Here is a 20323-nt window from a genome sequence, read left to right on the forward strand (position 1 = left end):
TTTTGCAACCATTTTTTCGATTTAAAGCACAGGTATGAAAAACGCTGTTGAAGGATGATGATGATAAAGAATGAATTTCTATACCTGGTACTGCTAACACTGCTAGTACCCACAATGCACTGCAATATTCCATGACAATTAGTCTTCATATAAAAGGTCCTATTATAATTATATTATTAAAAACACTAATAAAAAATAACTTACTGAGCAAGGAAATGGGGGCATCTTTTTGGGTGTTTCCCCCTCTGCAGTTTTGTTGGTTCTGGGTGGGTGCTACTGGTTTGTAGGATTGCCCTGTGGCACGGTACATGGCTTGGACCCAAAGGGCGCGGTCCTGATCGTCATTGCTGGCGAATACCACCAGGTCACCTTCTCTGACCGCACTGAAGAAGGCTCTACCTCCCTGAAGACCTGAAAAAAAGTTTTAGTTTAACAACGTCTGTCAGTTCTCGCAAGAACATTTGATTAAGTAACAAACCACCATGAATATATTCCTGCTCATTCCATTCATGCGTATACATATCCACCAAACACTCTCATTTAATTATTGTTTCACCAGTGCATCCTATTGAGCATCAAACTGTTTTTAAAATTCACATAAATTTATGTAAAAAAGTTATAAACATAAAATGTATATATAAAAAAGTTATATATATATTAATTCTGGCTAAATATATATATATATATATATATATTTAGCCAGAATTAAGTAGGATATTTAACATATTTTCCACCCCAAAACAGGAAATAACGCCAGAATTAAGTAGGATATTTAGCATATTTCTCCACCTCAAAATCGGAAATAACGCCAGAATTAAGTAACATATTTCCCACCTCAAAACCAGAAATAACGCCAGAATTAAGTAACATATTTAGCATATTTCCCCACCTCAAAACAGGAAATAACGCCAGAATTAAGTAACATATTTCCCACCTCAAAACCAGAAATAACACCAGAATTAAGTAGGATATTTAGCATATTTCCCCACCTCAAAACCGGAAATAACGCCGGAATTAATGCTGCGTTCCAGAGCCCATCCGGGCCGGTGGGATGTGGGACTTATCCTACCTCCAACTAGGAAAAGTGCACTGGAATGCCTGTCGAAGTGGAACCTCCTACTGGCGAACTCGGGGGAGTTCGACCTACCCCGACTTCAGAAAAATAAGTCGGAGGACAATGGCGGCGCCCATAGATCGCGTCGTCGTGAGAGGAAATCTTCAAGGAATAGACTATAAATTGTACTTCTCTGCTTGTATGGTTGTTTTAGACACTGTAATTTTAACACAACTTGTTTTTTTTATATTATGGCGTGAAATTATGTCGTTATTATCTGTTATCATGAAAATACGGTAAAAATATAATTTACTTAGCGACATGCAGCGCTTTTATATAATGGCTCCAGAACACTTTGTAAAGATGATTAACTTGTTGTTTTACTGTAGTGTGAACTGCACAGTTCGGACCGACGTTTAAAAGTTATGTAGTCTGTACGAGCCTTAAGAAGACCGGTCGGTCGTCCATGTTTTCTGTTTACGTTCCACTTCAAATGTCTGGAACGCTTTGAAGTAGGAGCTAGGACACTTCAAGAAGGATAAATCTCACGTCCCACTGGTTTGGATGGGCTCTGGAACGCAGCATAAGTAACATATTTCCCACCTCAAAACAGGAAATAACGCCAAAATTAAGTAGGATATTTAGCATATTTCCCCACCTCAAAACCGGAAATAACGCCAGAATTAAGTATATTTCCCACCTCAAAACAGGAAATAACGCCAGAATTAAGTAGGATATTTAGCATATTTCCCCACCTCAAAACCGGAAATAACGCCAGAATTAAGTATATTTCCCACCTCAAAACAGGAAATAACGCCAGAATTAAGTAGGATATTTAGCATATTTCCCCACCTCAAAACCGGAAATAACGCCAGAATTAAGTATATTTCCCACCTCAAAACAGGAAATAACGCCAGAATTAAGTAGGATATTTAGCATATTTCCCCACCTCAAAACCGGAAATAACGCCAGAATACAATTGAGTACAATTTAATCATCAATGTTACACATGCTCTGTATCATCATCAAAATCTTTCAAATGTTTAGTAACATTATAAGAACGCCGTTCCTGGCATCATTTCCGGGTTGATGTCGGAAATCCTAAATCCGAGTTGTTTAAAACGTAGCATTAATTCAGATTATTCAATTTTGGAGGGTTTATTAAAATTCATTTTATCATCAAAATAATTCCTAAATAAAATGCAAAGATCCATTAAACCGTTAGTCAGGTAAGGTAAATTGCTACTAATAATAAGGCGTTAGCTATTAAGCGCGTGACTTCACCTGGTTGCGGGTCCGAGTAATCGACCGTATATCCGTCCAGCTGCATCAGCTCGTGCGGCTCGGACTTTTTCTCTCGGTAGCTGCACATTGCAAACGTGTACTGACTCACCTGCAACACACAAATAAACAGTTTACTAAATCATAACTCACTGTAACAGCTACGAATTTATTCATCAACACTTAGGCAACAATAAGGAATGCTTTCTACCTGAACAAGCACAAAATATCTCCTCTTCCATCGTTTCCAAACTCTCTGGCCTAAGGCGTAAAGATACCTTCAGAGAAAAATGAAATAAAGATTTGTAATCGTGTCGACAGCTCATCACAGATATCAAGTGTTTCCGCCGCGTAGTGACAAGGTGGCATAAAGAGGAAGTAAATCAAGTTCAATTAGGCTTATAGTATAGTAGGCCTATATTATGCATTTCTCATCAAGCATATTTAATGACACGATAGAAGCACATGTTTCTATATTTTCTTTCTTTGCTCACCGATAAAGTGAAGTAAGCCTTACGCTATTGATTTATCTGGCAAACAGTCTAACAGAAAGGTGATGTGTGCTGAAATGAAGTTGAGGTGAAATCAATTCTTCATAAATGGACATATAGTGCGCGTGAGGGTCGAGGCTGAGGGGGCAGTCAGTGCGTGAATCGGACTTGTGAGGGTTAACGTGTGTCAGGGGTGATCATCCACTTGTGAAAGTGATTTTCAGCTCATTTCCCGACACTTTTCTCATAACACATGATCCCATTTAGACGACAACCTCCGCACTTTCCAGCCGACTTTATCACAGCATCTATCTATCTACACCGCTGCAAAAAGCTCCCATAATAACACACTGTACTGTAGGCTATACATTTTACAACAAAGCGCCAAAACACTACGAAATGTCAAGATTTAAAAAAAATAATAAAGGCGACGATAAACTAAAGTAAGCTTTAAATAAAAGAGTTGAAAATTCCTAAGTAAAATTTAGGTTTACAATTTTTTTCTTTCATTTACAAGACAAATTTACTAGCAGTACTGGGATTTACCTCGTTTCAGACCTACTTATCATATAATAAGATAAATCCTAATCGGTTTATATTAAAATTTAAATAAAGAAGCAAGTAAGACAAACGCACATCAAAAGTTTAAAAAAAAAGTTAAAAGCAACATTGGAGCACATAAATGAAGTTCAATGCAGGTGTTATTATATAAACGGTAGCAGTGCCCTCATGTGGCAGTACGGTAGCATTGCAGATATTACAACAAACTTAATTTTCAGTATATCCTCACGAGACCAAGCAATTCATTTTTGTCCTCAATAGTGGACATGAGCTTTATACCTCTAAGTCAAGTACAATTTATTCAACATATTTGACTCATACTGTCCTGTGAAGAGGACATCCTGGGATGTTTGGTAATACCATATTTGTGGGGATGGCTTATTACAGAGCCCACAAACTTTCTTTTCAAAATAACAACAACTGCAATTTTTACATTTTATGGTAACAAGGGAAGTAAGTAATACTTTTTTTTGCAGATTATATGTTTTCTTGATAATTATCAATTGTTTTTTTTTTTCAAAATGAATGTCTAGACTTAAAATTTAGCAGTATTTCATAATTGTACAATCAGTCTGACACTTTCAAAACACAACTTTCATTTGATGTCCTTTGAAGTGACACTAGTAGACACCAGGATTTTGTTCTTATGTTTGTTTTACTTCTTGTAATAGGCAGTTCTATGGCAGATGCTTAGAAGTTTTTAAATAAAATAATTTGTAACACTCTACAATAAAGTTGTATTTGTTAACATTATTAAATGCATTAACATACAATGAACAATTTAGTTTATCAGCATTTATTAATCTTTGTTAAAGGAAAACACCACCGTTTTTTAAAATATTTTACTATGTTCTTACCTTAACTTAGATTAATTAATATCTTTTTTCATGTTACATGAGTAGTTACACGAGTAAGTATGATGGCACAAAATAAAACTTTTGTTTGGAGCCATAGGAATGAATGGGGCTAGGCTAAATGCTAACACATTCAAGAAGTGCTGTACAAAGATTAAAAGTGCACGCATTGAAAAAAAAGATTTTTTTTTAATTCAATAAGTTGTGGTAAGAACATAGTAAAATATTGAAAAAGGTGGTGTTTTCCTTTAATGTTAATACAGTTTTTCATGTTAGTTCATTGTGCATTAACTAATGTTAGCAAATACAACCGTATTGTAAATTGCTGTCAGAAAATTAAAAAAAAGGCAACACCCAGATAAGAGAATTATGAAATATGGTGCAATCCATTTGCCTCAAATGCTGAACAATCGAAAATATTCCTAGATGCAGGATCCCCGGATGAAAAGCAGAACATTTGTGCATGTTTCTATGTGTCTCTAAGAAGTCAGAATGTTACATCAAATATCACCTTGGATCAAATATCTAATTTAAAACTCAAATCTTTAAATGCACATTGTGGTAAAAATGAAATTGAAAACAAAAATGTATATAAAAATAAAACAAATGTGAAAATTGAATCAAATGGCAAAAACACTAAATCAAGATGCATGTAATTCAGAACATTAAAGTCCCGTTGTCCACTACAGTGGACATATCATAAAATAAAAATAAAAAAATAAGTGTTTTTTGCAATTATTTTTTTGCACATAATTAAAAAAAAATCTAGAACTTAATTTTTCTGGTTCTCAGGAGGATATAGGCCTTATTTACAAAAACAATTATGGAAATTATTCATAAAACCATCCATATGTACATAATTATTAATTAGTTCAACAATTTATGTTAAGAACAATTCACACCACCAAAATTCCCAGTGCATTTATTAATGCAATTGTCTGTTGTTTGCTCAAACTTTCCCTACACCTACAAATCTTCTTTCTTTATATTTCAGCATAGGCAGCACAACATACCGCATGCAATAACACAAATCAATGAGTCAGAAATGCAGTGTTTGGCTATACCCAAAACAAGAGGTTAAGAAACATTTTAAGACAGAAATATGTGAAATGGGTAAAGGTCTTTAATGTATGCCCTGATCCTTAAATGAAAGAGGGCAGAGATGGTTTTAAAGGGAGACACAGAGAGGTTGAAAGGAAAAATAGAGAGAAAGAGCCAGTAACCATTAGAGAAAGCAGGAGATAGAAAGGCTGATCAGGTCGGTACTGGCAGTTCTCTGTCTGAGGGCCACAGTGGGGTCACTCCACAAAACTGAATGGCTCCCAATTCCTCAGTCGCTCCACTGATAAACAGATGGCTTCTTTTAATGGGATGCACTCAACCTGAAACCCCCCACGATTGCTCTCCCTCTTTTCCCTTAGACAGGGACAGTCATCAGGTGTTTGTTTTTGTGTGTGAGACAGAGAAAACGAGAGAAAGGGTAATTAAACAACCCTTTGGACTGAATCTGGTATATGAAATGCTGGTAAATATTCCTGTGTGGAGAACATCAGTTTTATTATACTGCATTAAAACTACTAAGAAATTGAAGACATTTTATAAACAAGTGTGACCCTGGACCACATAACCAGTCATGAGGGTAGATTTTTTTGAAATTGAAAAGAACAATATTTAGCTGAGATACAACTTGAAAATCTGGAATCTGAGGGTGCAAAATCGCCTTTTAACATTAAGTCCATAGCAACTGCATCCACTCACACAAATAAAGTTTTTATATTTTTACGGTAGGAAATTTACTAAATATCTCCATGGAACATGATCTGTACTTAAAGGAATAGTCCATTTTCTTAAAAGAAAAATCCAGATAATTTACTCACCACCATGTCATATCTTTCTCTGTTCAGTCGAGAAGAAATTATGTTTTTTTGAGGAAACAATTCCAGGATTTTTCTCATTTTAATGGACTTTAATAGAGCCCAACACTTAATACTTAACTCAACACTTAACAGTTTTTTTCAACTAAGTTTCAAAGGACTCTAAACGATCCCAAACGAGGCATAAGGGTCTTATCTAGCGAAACGATTGTCATTTTTGACAATAAAAATATGCACAATTTCTGGTCTAGGTCCGGTCCTGAAAGCGCGACCTCACGCAGTACGTCATGACGTCAAGAGGTCACAGAGGACGAACGCGAAACTACGCCACAATGTTTACAAGTGTGGAGAAAGAGGACCGTTCCGCATTGTTGTATGTGGAATGATACTAATTTATTGTATTTGTGTCAGTTTATTGTTTACAATGGTCTGCAAATGTGCGTTTTATATATGTGACACGTGACCTTCCTACGTCACTACGCATTTACGTGAGGTCGCGCTGGACCGGACCTAGACGAAAAGTTGTGGTTTAAAACTGCATATTTTTTATTTTTCTTGTCAAAAATGACAATCGTTTCGCTAGATAAGACCCTTCTGCCTCATTTGGGATTGTTTATAGTCCTTTAAAATTCTGTTGAAAAAAACTGTTACGTGTTGAGTTAAGTATTAAATGTTGGGCTCTATTAAAGTCCATTAAAATGAGAAAATCCTGCAATGTTTTCCTCAAAAAACATAATTTCTTCTTTACTGAACAAAGAAAGACATCAACATTTTGGATGACATGGTGGTGAGTAAATTATCTGGATTTTTCTTTTAAGAAAATTGACTATTCCTTTAATATCCTAATAATATTAAATATATATATATAATTATATATATAAATAATTTAGGAGCATTAGGATAATAATTTAGGATGCTAAAGGGTTAAACAGCATCAAAAAAATAAAAATAAACGTTCATTAAATACTTTAGCTTCAAATCTGCTAAATCCCGACCTCAGGTCATTCAGAAATACAGATTTGTTGGAGAATCCATTATGATAAAAGCCTGATAAAAAGCTTATTTACAAGAAAACATGTCAGACACACTTTTGAGGGTTTCGCATCTCTCTTCAACTATTGTATAACATTTCCACAAGCTCATTTTTCTAAAAATATGGTAAATCAGAATGGCCTGAGTAAGCCTCCATCTGTCTGAGTACATAAATGTGTATTTGTGAAAGTCTGGGTCTGTCCTGAAATGTCTTGTGGGGTCTGTTAAAGAGGTAATTCCAGGTTTAAGAGGCTTCTGCCAATTAGAGCAATGGGCTTCTGTATAGAGGAATCACACAGGGCCTCTGTGTAATTAACAGACTGAAGGCACTGATACGACCCTTGAACCCATCCCACTGAGAGAGAGAGACCTCAGCAGCTGCTCCTGCACATCTTTACTCACTCGAAACTCATGTGACTCACAAAGAATGAGGAAAAGATGAACAGAACTGGGTACTTACAAACAGGGTACTTCTTTTAAAATGTAATTATTTCATATTTGTGACCCTGCACCGCAAAACAAGCATTGTAACCAATTATTTGCTGCCTTAATTTTTTTTGGCTAGAGATGAGTTGTTATAACTACAGATAGTTGACTTTTTACAACTATATTTTATAAGTTGTAGCAACTCATCTCTTGTCAAGATAAATAATAGTAAGTTGAAATGACTTGTAAATCTTAGTTAATTTCACAAAGAATTGAATTCAGCATAGATTTTTTTTTTCCAGTGAGTCATAAGGGTTTAGATTTATACATCATCTGAAAGCTGAATAAATAGTCCGGGATACAAAAATTTGAAAGGTTTTTAAAAAATCTAAATATTGAGAAAATCCCCTTTAAATTTGTCAAAATTAAGTCCTTAGCAACACATTATTAATGATTTGATACATTTTATTTTTTATATATTTTCGTTAGGAAATTTGCAAAATATCTTTCTTAATGGAACATTTAATCATTTTTGTTATAAAAAAATCTATAAGTTTTTGTGGTCCAAAGTCACATTTAATCTGCTTTTATTTTAAAAAATCTGTATTAGTTTTTTCACACCAACTGAAAAATCTTGAAGAGAGCAGGACAATTTGAGTTATAGTAGTAAATAGTAAACGTGCAATGTGTGAAAGATACACACTAAGAATAAATACAGGTTTAATGTGATGCATGATATCAAACACTGGGTGGCACTATAAGCATTGCATTTTTGTGATACATCTAATTCAGTGTTTCCCAAGCAGGGGGGCTCAGCAGATTTCCAAGGGGGCCTCATGATTTAAATATATTAAAAATTGGACAAAGCAAGCATTAAAATAAGCTAAAACAAGCTAAAATCTAGATGTTTCTTATTTTTTGGCCATTTTAGTAGCGAATATACATCTGTCTAGTCATTACAATCTCTAGTTCATTTTATTTGAGTGGGGGACCTTCAAATATTGTTGTGGGCAACTAGGGGGCCTTAAAGTGAAAAAGGTTGGGAACCGCTGGTCTAATTAATGGGTTTATGAAATGGTTATGCTGGAGAAAAGCCAACAGTAGGGGAGAGCGATGCACAACCTAATGCTTTTTGACTTGGGCTCTATCATTTAAAAAATATTTAAGTTAGATTAATCACACATCTCTGCTACAAATAAACACTTAAAGTTTGTTTGTGGGACCTACCGTTATCGTACAATTACACCAAAAGTGACAGGAGTGCAAACATTAAAACTTGTCCCATAGGTGGGGTTCATTGTAACAAACAGGGTTTGTTGTAACACCTGCTAGAAAATATACTAACGGTGGATACTGTTTATATATCTGCCTATAATAGATAGATATCCACACATTCATCCATCCATGATCCTTTATCTAACCATCCTTGTATTAAAGGTGCAGTGTGTACTTTTTAAAAGTATCTCTTGACAGAAATGCAAAATAATATACAAAACTATATGATTTTTATAATGAACTTTTATGTTTTTATTACCTTAAAATGAGACGTTTTTATCTACTTACACAGAGGGTCCCCTTACATGGAAGTCGCCATTTTGTGCCGCCATGTTTCTACAGAATCCCTTAACGGACAAACTTTTTTACCAAGTTGTGTCCGACGATGACATGTTTTTCTGGTGGCGGCTACCGTAGCTTCTCTATGCGTTTCAAAACAAGGGGTGAGCAGTGAACTGAGCAGTTGGTTGCAAGTCAAAACCTCACCACTAGATGCCGCTAAAATTTACACACTGCACCTTTAAGCATCAATGCATACACTCTAAAAAAACTAACGGTGCTATATAGCACCAAAACAATTGCTTTGGATCGTAACGATAGAAGAACCATTTTAGTGCCATATAGCACCGGTGAAGAACCAGTGAAGCACCAGTGAAGCACCAGTGAAGCACCAGTGAAGCACCAGTGTAGAACCATATAGGGGCCATAAAGCACCACATATGGTTCTACATAGCACTATATGGTTCTACACAGGTGCTTCACTGGTGCTTCACTGGTGCTTCACTGGTGCTTCACTGGTTCTTCACCGGTGCTATATGGCACTAAATGGTTCTTCTATCGTTACGATCCAAAGCAATTGTTTTGGTGCTATATAGCACCGTTTGTTTTTTTAGAGTGTACTTCACTAGATACAAAAGCAAACATATCATTTAAAAGCATCTTAGATCTGATATACAACAGAATTAAGATTTTTTTAGTTAATATTGTTTGAGCTAATAAATCTTTTTCATTTTTCAATAATACATTTTATATTATATCGTAAAATCCAGCTTTTCTACACAAAATCATTCTACATAATGTAAAAAACAGTGAAAATATAACCTTGATATCTTTAATATTGACTGAGTAAGGTCATGTCTATCTATCTATCTATCTATCTATCTATCTATCTATCTATCTATCTATCTATCTATCTATCTATCTATCTATCTATCTATCTATCTATCTATCTATCTATCTATCTATCTATCTATCTATCTATCTATCTATCTATCTATCTATCTATCTGTCTGTGTATGTGATACCTTGATTTTCAGTATACTTACGTAAAGACGGATTTGGCAAGTGAGCACAAAAGGATGATTATAAAGATACCCGCTGTGCTTCATGTTGGGGGGCTTGTCCATACGGACGGCCAGTTTGATTTTCAGATCCACGTCTTGGCTGTTCTTAGGTACAACCATCTTATGCAACTCTGCTGTCTTGGGCCCATTAGTGGTGGGGTGAAGGACCACCTGTACAGAATAGAAAGAAAAGTGTGAGACGAGGCCAGAAAAAACTGTAAGAAATGATTAGGGCTGATGCGCATGGATCTGAGAAACTGGTTCGGAAGAAAAAGATGGGAGATGATCGAGAGAGAATACTGTACTGTGACAGAGGAGGCAGTTAAAGAAAATCAATGGAGGAGGAGCAGTCTGTTTGCAGATAGTCTCTAATGGGAAGTCTCCATCTGTTCCTCCGAGCCATAATGACTAAAGATTGAAGCTGACTGCTAATCGTACATGTGCACGAACATCACCGGTTCACACACCGTACGCCCAAAAACATCTGTCCCCCAGTACCACCAGCCAACAATTAAGCATGTGGACAGATTCTCACCCTGCCCAGCTCTTTGTCCTCCAGAGCCAAAACTCCGGTGCTTTCTGTGAAAAGTTTGACTTTGACTGCTGGCAGGGGGTGTGTGGTAGTGAAATCTCCTTGTGTGCCCCACCTGTGGTGGAACAAAACAAATTAGCAAATCACAGTGGGATCAATTTTAGTTTTTCACAGAACTAAACTGTGTACCTGTGATCAGAATAATATGTGGTATCATATAGTATCTATATGCTCATTACAGTACTATGCAAAAGTCTTAGGCCACCATGCCAGAATTAGATTTGTTGTTTTTGCAATGTTATAGTGATCATATATAATTGTTTCTCAGTGTCTTTAATAGAATACATCCAGAAAATATAGGAAATGTGTATATAGTATTAAAAACTGGATAAAAATGTAAACTGATGTGTCAAGCTCAAAAACACTCAATATTTGTTTAGTGTCAAGAGAGGTCACACTAAACACAGACGATGCCTAAAAAAGAAAGTTAGTTTTAAAAATTACATTTTAAATTTTTTTGTACATATTTACAGATTTTTCTGTGTGTATCTTAATAAAATAGATTGAAAAATAAATGGATGGACATTAAAACTTCTAAAACTAAAGACTAAAAGTCTGGTGGTGGTGGCCTAACTGTGGGTTCACACCCGACGTGGGTTCACACCCGACCCGAGTTCAACGATTTGCGCGAGTAGATTACATACAAAGTCAATGCAAAGATACGATTAGACGCATCCTCGTGTAGGGCGATGTGAATGACGATATGTGGGTGGCGTGTTTGCCACGAAAACACGTGCTATTCACCTCAAACGCGTCTTCGCCCAAGTTGAAAATATTCCAGCGGGTAATGCGATGCCCCGCGTTTGGTGTGTACCTACAGGTAGCATAAGACTTTTGCACAGTACTGTACATTCAAGTCTGTTAAGCTACAGTATAACACATTTTTTATCACTATATACTATTTATTGTATGGGAAAGAGCAGTTTTTTATTATAAAGAGACTATATTTAAACAATATGAAGCAAATTATTATTCTCAGGGTTCCCACACCTTAGTTAACTTTAAATTCAAGGACCTATCAAGGACTTTCCAGGTCCCAAATTCAAGGACTAAATGTGGGGACACATTTCAAGTGAGAGCAAGGTTACATCGTGCTACCTTTTAAGATACATTGTTACAGTTCCCTTTCGAGGGAACTTGCGCTGCGTCACTGTGGCGGCACTTTGGAGACGCCTCCAGGGGTAAGTGCGTCTGAATGTGTATATAAAATTTGACCAATGGTGAGGCTTAACGACAATGACAGGGGGACGCGGAAGCCAGGAAGTATATCACTATCCGAAATATTGCCAAAGACGGCGTTACAGGTACGCAGGAAGTATGGCAAGGGAGACGCAGCATCTCGTTCCCTTCTCAGGTAACAACAGTTACATACATAACCCGAGACGTTTTCATTTGTCGAACACAACTATGCATAAAAGCATTTTGGTATGAATAAACATTCGCATACAGAAGATTTAAGCATTTCAAGCGAACAGTATAGCACGTGTGCTTAAAAAAGTCTAAAATTTCTATGATATTATCCTACAATACACAGGGAATAATAACGATTTTTTGCATAAAATAGATTTAAGCACTTTTAATGACCTGCATCTATGTATGTATATTTTCAAAAACTTCCCAGGGCCTTGAATTTTTTTCCCCAGATTCACAAACTTTCAAGGATTTCAAGGACCCGTGGGAGCCCTGTATGAATGAAACGTAAACATAGTAGTTTTCGATGTATGTTTAGTAACTCAAACTTAGTACAATCATAATGTTAGTGTCATTGTAGCGAAATAACTAGCAGTTCAGGTCAGGCTGCAAAAGGACAGACGCCATTTGAACATACTTCACACACTCGGTTGCTCTGATTGGTTGTAGGTCTATCCAATCTAGTGCAGAAGCATTTTTTGTCCTGGTTCGGTTGAAACACACCCCATAATCAGCCCAGTAGAGCTGTATCAGACTCAAATTCTGACTAGAATTTTGAGTATGACAACGTAAGGCTAAAAACTCACACAAAGTCTAACTAAATCGCTCTCAAGCGGGCCAACAGTTGCTTGTGGCAAATTTTTTTATTGAAGGCCCCCAATTTATTTCAGTCCCGGTGCTAAAACATTGTCGAGTGATGTTTTATACAGCAATAAAGCCCTAAAGCCATTTTCCAGCTTTCCTGTGGCAAGCCAAGCATGTTTTCTTAAACGTAATGCAGATGAACTGTTCACTTGTTGATATTAGTAAAGAAGTTATGAGACATGCAATTTATTTGATCCGAAGGGACTTACAGTGCATTCAAGCTACTGATCCCTACACTGCTAACACAATGCTCTACCAATTGAGCTACACATCAATTCAAAATGTCCCAATAAGCCAAAAACTCCTTTAACTGTGGTTTAATATGCAGACACTGTTTTCACAATTAATGTAGACTACAGCATCCACAACAGGCACTGAGTCACAATGCTGAATCACTGTCTGTCTGGGTCTCTGTGAGATTCCCGACTGGGTGTCTAGAGGCCACATGTTACAATAAATTTCCTCTACTGGACGACTAACAGCTGTTACAGCGGATGCCAAATATAAAGAGAGAAGACCCTGCCTTTCTTTACCTGACATTGAAACCAAAACAGCCTTGGGAAGCTTCATCAGTGGGTGATATTTTGGGAAGCCGATTGACCTTTTATCACTAGATGACGTTTGAAACCCCAAAACATAAAGGATGGCTTACTGTATAAAATATGGCTTATAAGTCAACTGTTGCCATGCCAACCAAGCAACAGCATCTAACATAAAATAGAGCACAGTGATGCTTCTTAATAACTAATTCAACTTTCTAGATTTATTATCTTATTTGTCTGCAGAATGCCAGTTGTAATAGAGACAGCCATTGACATTTACTGAGTTCACGCGTTAACGTAATTACCGTTATTTTGTGACGACAACATGTGACCTTTAACTCAAAGCTGTTCACGTTCTCGAACTGGGGATTATGCATTTCTGTGGTATCAGTAACAATATCGAATTCAATCCGCATGAAAAAATACTGTTGGCAGCTGTAAAATATTTAATTACAAAATTAAATTAAGATTGATTATGAACTTTACGAGGACGCAAGTTTTTTTACATGCTGTAATCTTGTAATCACAGTAATTACGATATGGCGTAAACGCACCTTGAGAATAATAATCATACTGAGATCTTGATAAGTTTTATCTTGATAAGCTTTAATTTGGAAGTTAAAGGCGGAGTCCATGATGTTTGAAAGCCAATGTTGATATTTGAAATCACCTAAACAAACACGCCCCTACCCCAATAGAATCTGGACCTTCTGTTGATAGACCCGCCCCACACATACGCAAACCGGCATTTGATTTGATTTGATTGGCTATTAGTGTGTTTTGGTAGTCGGCCCGTCTCCTTTTCCAACGCGTTTTTCAAACATCGTGGACTCCGCCTTTAACTTGCCCAAAGAAAGTACAAGACCTACTATATTACAGTAAATATATATAATGCCTTGTTTAAATAATGCTATTTTTTTACAAATAAATCTGTGTTGACACTTATCATGTACGGAAATGCCAGTTTAAACATTCGCTACTTGACCAAGACCATCTACAATGCAAAAAAATAATTTTCAAGAAAAAAAATTCTTAGTATTTTTGTCTGGTTTTCAGTAAAATATCTAAAAATTATTAAATTAAGATGCTTTTTCTTGATGTGCAAAACAACCCAAGAAAATAAGTCTAGTTTTTAGACCAAAAATATCAAAATATCAAAAGTGAAAATTTTGCATAAAACAAGCAAAAAAATCTGTCAATGGGCTAAGCAAATTTTTCTTGATTTTTTTCTTGAATTTAGTGTTTAAGAAAGATGTTCAAGATTTTTTTGCTTACCCCATTGGGAGATTTTTTTTGCTTGTTTTATGCACAAAATCACTTAAATTTGATATTTTTGGTCTAAAAACTAGACTTATTGTCTTAGGTTGTTTTGCTCATCAAGAAAAAGCATCTTAATTTAAGAATTTTTAGATATTTTTACTGAAAACACGACAAAAATACTAAGAACTATAGTAATATAACTAATATTTGTTCTTGAAAATTTTTTGCAGTGAATTAAGACATACAGTACTGTGTAAAAGTCTTATGCTGCGTTTACACCAACGTCAAAATCGCGTCTACTGCGCCTAGTTTGCCGGTTGAACAGTGTGAATGCATTCGCGCGTGTAGAGCGAAATAGACGCGAGGAAAAAGCAAGCATTTGACGCGCGTCAGATGCAAACTCCGAAATTCCGGCAAAGTTCAAAATTTTCAACTCGGGCGTCAGCCGGCAATAAGTGTCAAACACAAAATGCACAAAAAACACCATTCACGCATACCGTGTGTACTGCGGCAGGCGCTCAATTCGCGCGAATTAGACGTGCGAATGAGAAGGAAATGTGTCTTCCGCGCCAAACGCCTTATCTGCGCCGAGAGACCTCCAGACGCGCGTCAACACGTCTTCACATTGCATTACCATTGAAATCACTCGTGCTTTACGCCTCTACCGTGGCTGGTGTAAATGCAGCATTTGGCAACCACCACCAGACCTGTTGTTTTAGAAGTTTTAATGTCCATCCGTATTTATTCTATCTATTTTATTAAGATACAAACAGAAAACAGAAAATACGTAAATAAATATGTAAATATGTAAAAAAAAAAATTCAGGACTTAATGTCTTCTTTAGGCATCGTCGGTGATTAGTGTGACCTCTCTTGGCACTAAACACACACTTGAGCGTTTTTGAGCAGAATGAAGTAAAAAAGACTAATTTCTTTAAAATTTTCCTGCTATTGCTCAGGTGGAAGGGGAGTTAACCCTAAAAACATAATACATCAGTTTACATTTTTATACCATTTTTAATACTATATACACATTAACTGTATTTTCTGGTTCAATTCTATTAAAGAGACTGAGAAAAAATTATATATGATCACTACAACATTGCAAAAACAACAAATCTTCTGGCATGGTGGCCAGAGACTTTTGCACAGTACTGTACATACTTGGCTTATATAGCTATCCTACAGACTTCTTTTAGGGGGCGTGCACACCAAAGCGTTTACATTGGTGGCCGGCATATACACAGCTTTTTATCGAAAAAGCCAGCAGCGGGTAGTTTTTTCCGCTCTAAAAGCCGGCGCTCAACGTTTTTTTCACCCTCGGCATCAATGTCAGCTGTCACACAGCCGTCCAATCACAGTGGAGGAGGGGCGGGCAATATCACAACAACCAACTGGCACATCGTACAACGACTGATAAACAAGGCAGAAGTATTACAGTAACCAAAGCACTCATCTAAAGAAAGCCGGCAGTCGGCTGATATAAAGCTTTCTGCGGGCCGTTTTCCGTCGTGTAAAAAAGCTTTGGTGTGCACACCCCCTTACGGATACATGCAAAACATGAATTGTGTACCTCGTCCAATTTACCCAACTAAAAAGTTAATACAATTCAATTTAATAATGTTTCTATCCATTTGTCTATCTACAGTATATGTCTATCTATCTAGTATCATATTTTGCAATAATATGTATTTTATTAAAGTACAAATTTTCGTGTTGTTCTTATTCATATACAGTTTTTTTCTTGTATCTCTACTGTTTGTTTGCTAAATGACTGGGTCAACGAGTGGCAGCTTATTTCCATTCATCTATCTTAGTGCTCTGCATGACACTTTAAAGGCCACCCGCCTGTCATGGACAGCGAGAAAGCTGGTCTGAGCATGATGAATTCCTCCTCCTTGTCATGTTGATGCTATTCTGGAGCTCCTGAACGAAAAAACGATTGAAAACACTCCAGATTGCCTGAACCTCATTCATGGACTTACATGATCAAAGATGTAATCAATTCAAGCCAGCCAAACAATCAAACTGCACGACATTGGTCCCTTACATTAGCTGCTTCTACAGATACACAAACCCTAATGCTGCGTTCACACCAGCCGCGGTAGAGACGTCAAGCGCGATTCATTTCAAAGTTAAGTCAATGTGAAGTTCTCGCGGCGCGAATGAGGCGTTTAGTGCAGCTCAGTAAACGCGCAAGTTGAAAAATTTGAACTTTGGCGGAAACCAATCAGGAGCTTGCTCTAGTAGTGATGTGATTACAGAAAGCGACCATAGTCGCATAAGCCCCACCCATGACGCGAATTTCCGCGTAAATGTATCGATTACTAGAATTTCATGTGCGGCTTTCACGCACGAATAAAGCGAGTAACTCAAAATGTTCAAGTGGCAAACTAGACGCGGTAGACACGAATTTGACGCCTCAAACGCGGCTGGTGTGAACCCACGGTAAGGAAACCCCAAACACATCAGCGGACAAGTATTCACAACAAGTAAATCAAATAAACAAATAAATTAAACTATGTGACATATGCTCTAAAATAGTAGTTTTATAGCCTTATATGATCACTTACAATCGAATTCTTCATTTAAACCCAGCAAAACACCTCATAAAAGACAAACCAGCAGACTATTTAATTCAAATTATCATCCAGACTCATTCTCTGTGCACACCGTTGACCCAATAGGGTCAATTTGACAAACCCCCAAACCAGGTCAGATACATTATTTCTGCAGGTATGATGCATTTTGGAAAGTGCCCAGTTATCATTCAGACCAGTCACAATCTCTTATTCAAAGCATGGCATTCTGGGCATATTTTCAATGTGACTGCAGTGTCAAAACAAGTCAGTACGCTAATGAGATAAGAGTGATTTCATGCTCTAAGTGAAGATAAAAAGCCCGAGACATTCACTGGAAATTTGTAGTTCAGTGTAATATTGAATATTGAAGTGTTTGGATAAAATAGACCAGAGACCTTGTAAAGTGTAAAAAGATTTGTGTTATGGACTCACTCACAGTCTAGTTGAATAAAGAGTGACTGCATAGGACAGACTTTTAATTAAATATACTAATTTGCTGTTAACCTAAAGTCAAGTCAATAACCCAGGAGCATATTTAAAATAAAATAAGTGACAGTCTCTTGATCTCTACCCAGCATGTGTTTTATAATTGTACATTCTTTTTTGCATAAACCCATTTAGCATTATCTGCCTTGTTACATTTGCACATTTCTACTGAGGTAATAGTTTTGAACAAAATACAACTTTTTACTAAACTGAAACATTTTTGTTTGACATGTATAAATAGATCAGTTAATACAGTCTTTCTTCATAAAATCATACTGTCTGTCAGTTCGGAGCAATCTTTACCATCGTTTTAGATTTTACACTTTTAGAAAAAATGGTCATTATGGGGCGGTTTCCCGGACAGGGTTTAGATTAATCCAGGACTATTTAGGACATTTAAGAATTTTTTACAAACAAACCTTACAAAAAACTATACAGGTGTGCATCTTGAGACAAAACAATGGCACTGATATATGTTAAAATATGTCAGTACAATGTGTTTTAAAATTAAAGTAGCTCAAACATGCATTTTAGTATTGGACTAGGATAATTCCTGTCTGGGGAAACCGCCCCTATATGTACACACAGTACACTTTAAAAAGGTCCTAATATGTACCATTAGTTATAGATACTGTATGCATACATTTGGTACCAATATGTACCTTTGAGGGACTAATATGTACAAACTGTTTAGGTCAAAAGCTGTAGAGGAGAGCGGGGCACAACCTAACGCTTTTTGGTTTTGGCTCAATCATTCAAAAAATATATGAGTTTGATTAATTATATTTTTACACAAGCAACCACATCTTTGCTACAAATGAACATTTGAAGTTTGTTTCTATTACTTACCATTCTTGGACAATTACACCAAATGTGAAAGAAGTGCAAACGTTACAACTTACCCCATAGATGGGGTTAATTGTAACAGACAGGGGGTTAGTTGTAACACTTGCTAAAAATTAAGTTTACAGGCAAATATTTCAATATGATTTTGTCTATATACTTGAAGTGGATATTGTTTATATATCTGTCTATAATAGACGGGCATCTACACTGTATTCATTCATCCAGCCCTTTTCTAACAATAGTTCAATTATAAATGGATATAAATGTCTAAATATGTGAGACAATTATGACAAACTTTTTTATGTGACCCAGTCTGTAATAACTATACTACAGTTGCAAAAATCTGAGATAATGACATCAAAGTCTGATTTTAGCAATTCATTTCATTATGATTTCAATCTTATTCGATTAATATTAAAAACATGAACAAAAATAAATTTGACACAATTTTGACAGGCACATTTATTTTGTTGGCAGCCAGCAATCATTTGTGTGTAGCCTATTTAAAACAACGGCAAGAATTACGTCAACGTTAGCTGTTTTCATATCGTAAGTGCTGAGGGGTTAGTTGTAACACAGCGTTACAATTAACCCCGCTGGGTCAAAATATTTTCAAGCCCACCAAAAGTTGTTAAGAGCTGCAGACATATTTCAAAGCAATGCTATGTTTTAGTCAACAGGACACTGAATAATATGACATAGCATTGGATTTGGTATCTTACACACCCAACTTAGAAAATTTACTTACATGCCACCAAAACACTCGTTCATTAATAACTCTCTGGAAAAACATTATACATTTCCAATAATTTGTGGGAGATCGTCTTTTGGCAGCATGAAAAAAATATCGGAAAAACAAAACGCTTAACCTTGTGCAACAATGTAAAAGTTTTTGCTCCCTACTTTTTGTAAGGGTACCACTCCAGTGACATCTGAGGTACATATTTTGAAAAAAAAAAAAAAAACAGCAGACAGTGTGTATCTGTTTTTTTTTTTTTATAGTAATTGATTTGGACTTTTGACTTTTACTTTTCTGGTCCTGTTTGTAGAGTGTGTAACACATGCTTATTTCTTACTGTGGTCTGGAGGCCTCCGCCTGATCCGTCTGGAGCTTATCACCTCCTTCCACCTCCATGGTGCAGTACACGATCCGGTTAGGAGCAACTGATTTCAGCCCCTGTACCTCTATAATTACAATCTCCAGACCACATAAATAAGATTTAATATATTTACGCAAACATTATTTTGTGTATGCAACATAAACCCCCCAAATCGCATTATTTTAAAGGTGCACTGTGTAGATGTTTAGCAGCATCTAGCGGTAAGAGAACTGCAACCAACGGTTCGTCCCTCAATTTTGAAATGCATAGGTTTGAGGTAATAAAAACAATACAGTTAATTTTGTCTTTATACACTACTGATAATATAGTTTTGCATATTATATTGCATTTCTGTCAAGATATCCTTCTAAAAGTCCCACAATGCACCTTTAAGTCATAGAAGAAAAATCCTGTACCTCCAGAGAAAAAGATAGAACTACGTCGGATTTGGAAAGGGGCAGGTCATTTTCATCACCGATGTCAAGAAAACTGTTCATGGGTGTGAGTTTTGGCTTGATCTTAGGCTTGAAGTCTTTGGCCACCGGCTGGCTCTCCAGGTTAGCCATCAGCAGGTTGACAGATGACCTGAGCTCCTCTACATACATCATCTCCATGTCTTTGGAAATAAACTTTGGGAACTTCCGCTCCTATTGGACACAGTAAGAAAATT

At 36.4% G+C, this 20323-nt stretch overlaps 1 protein-coding gene across 11 annotated transcripts in view; it reads right to left on the reverse strand.

Annotated features, from left to right (window-relative positions):
• Nucleotides 1-20323, reverse strand: part of cadps2 (Ca++-dependent secretion activator 2) — a 150093-nt gene that overhangs the window by 56646 nt on the left and 73124 nt on the right. For all 11 annotated transcript variants that reach the window (XM_073868780.1, XM_073868784.1, XM_073868782.1 and 8 more), the window contains exons 5-11: nucleotides 20070-20300; nucleotides 19630-19751; nucleotides 10727-10838; nucleotides 10223-10362; nucleotides 2547-2613; nucleotides 2339-2447; nucleotides 203-411 (exon numbers count right to left, since the gene is read on the reverse strand). In XM_073868780.1, coding sequence (XP_073724881.1) covers nucleotides 203-411; nucleotides 2339-2447; nucleotides 2547-2613; nucleotides 10223-10362; nucleotides 10727-10838; nucleotides 19630-19751; nucleotides 20070-20300 — 990 coding nt within the window. The remainder of the gene's footprint in view (nucleotides 1-202; nucleotides 412-2338; nucleotides 2448-2546; nucleotides 2614-10222; nucleotides 10363-10726; nucleotides 10839-19629; nucleotides 19752-20069; nucleotides 20301-20323) is intronic.

The sequence above is a fragment of the Misgurnus anguillicaudatus genome, chromosome 6 (genome assembly GCF_027580225.2).
Source record: "Misgurnus anguillicaudatus chromosome 6, ASM2758022v2, whole genome shotgun sequence".
NCBI lineage: Eukaryota > Metazoa > Chordata > Actinopteri > Cypriniformes > Cobitidae > Misgurnus > Misgurnus anguillicaudatus.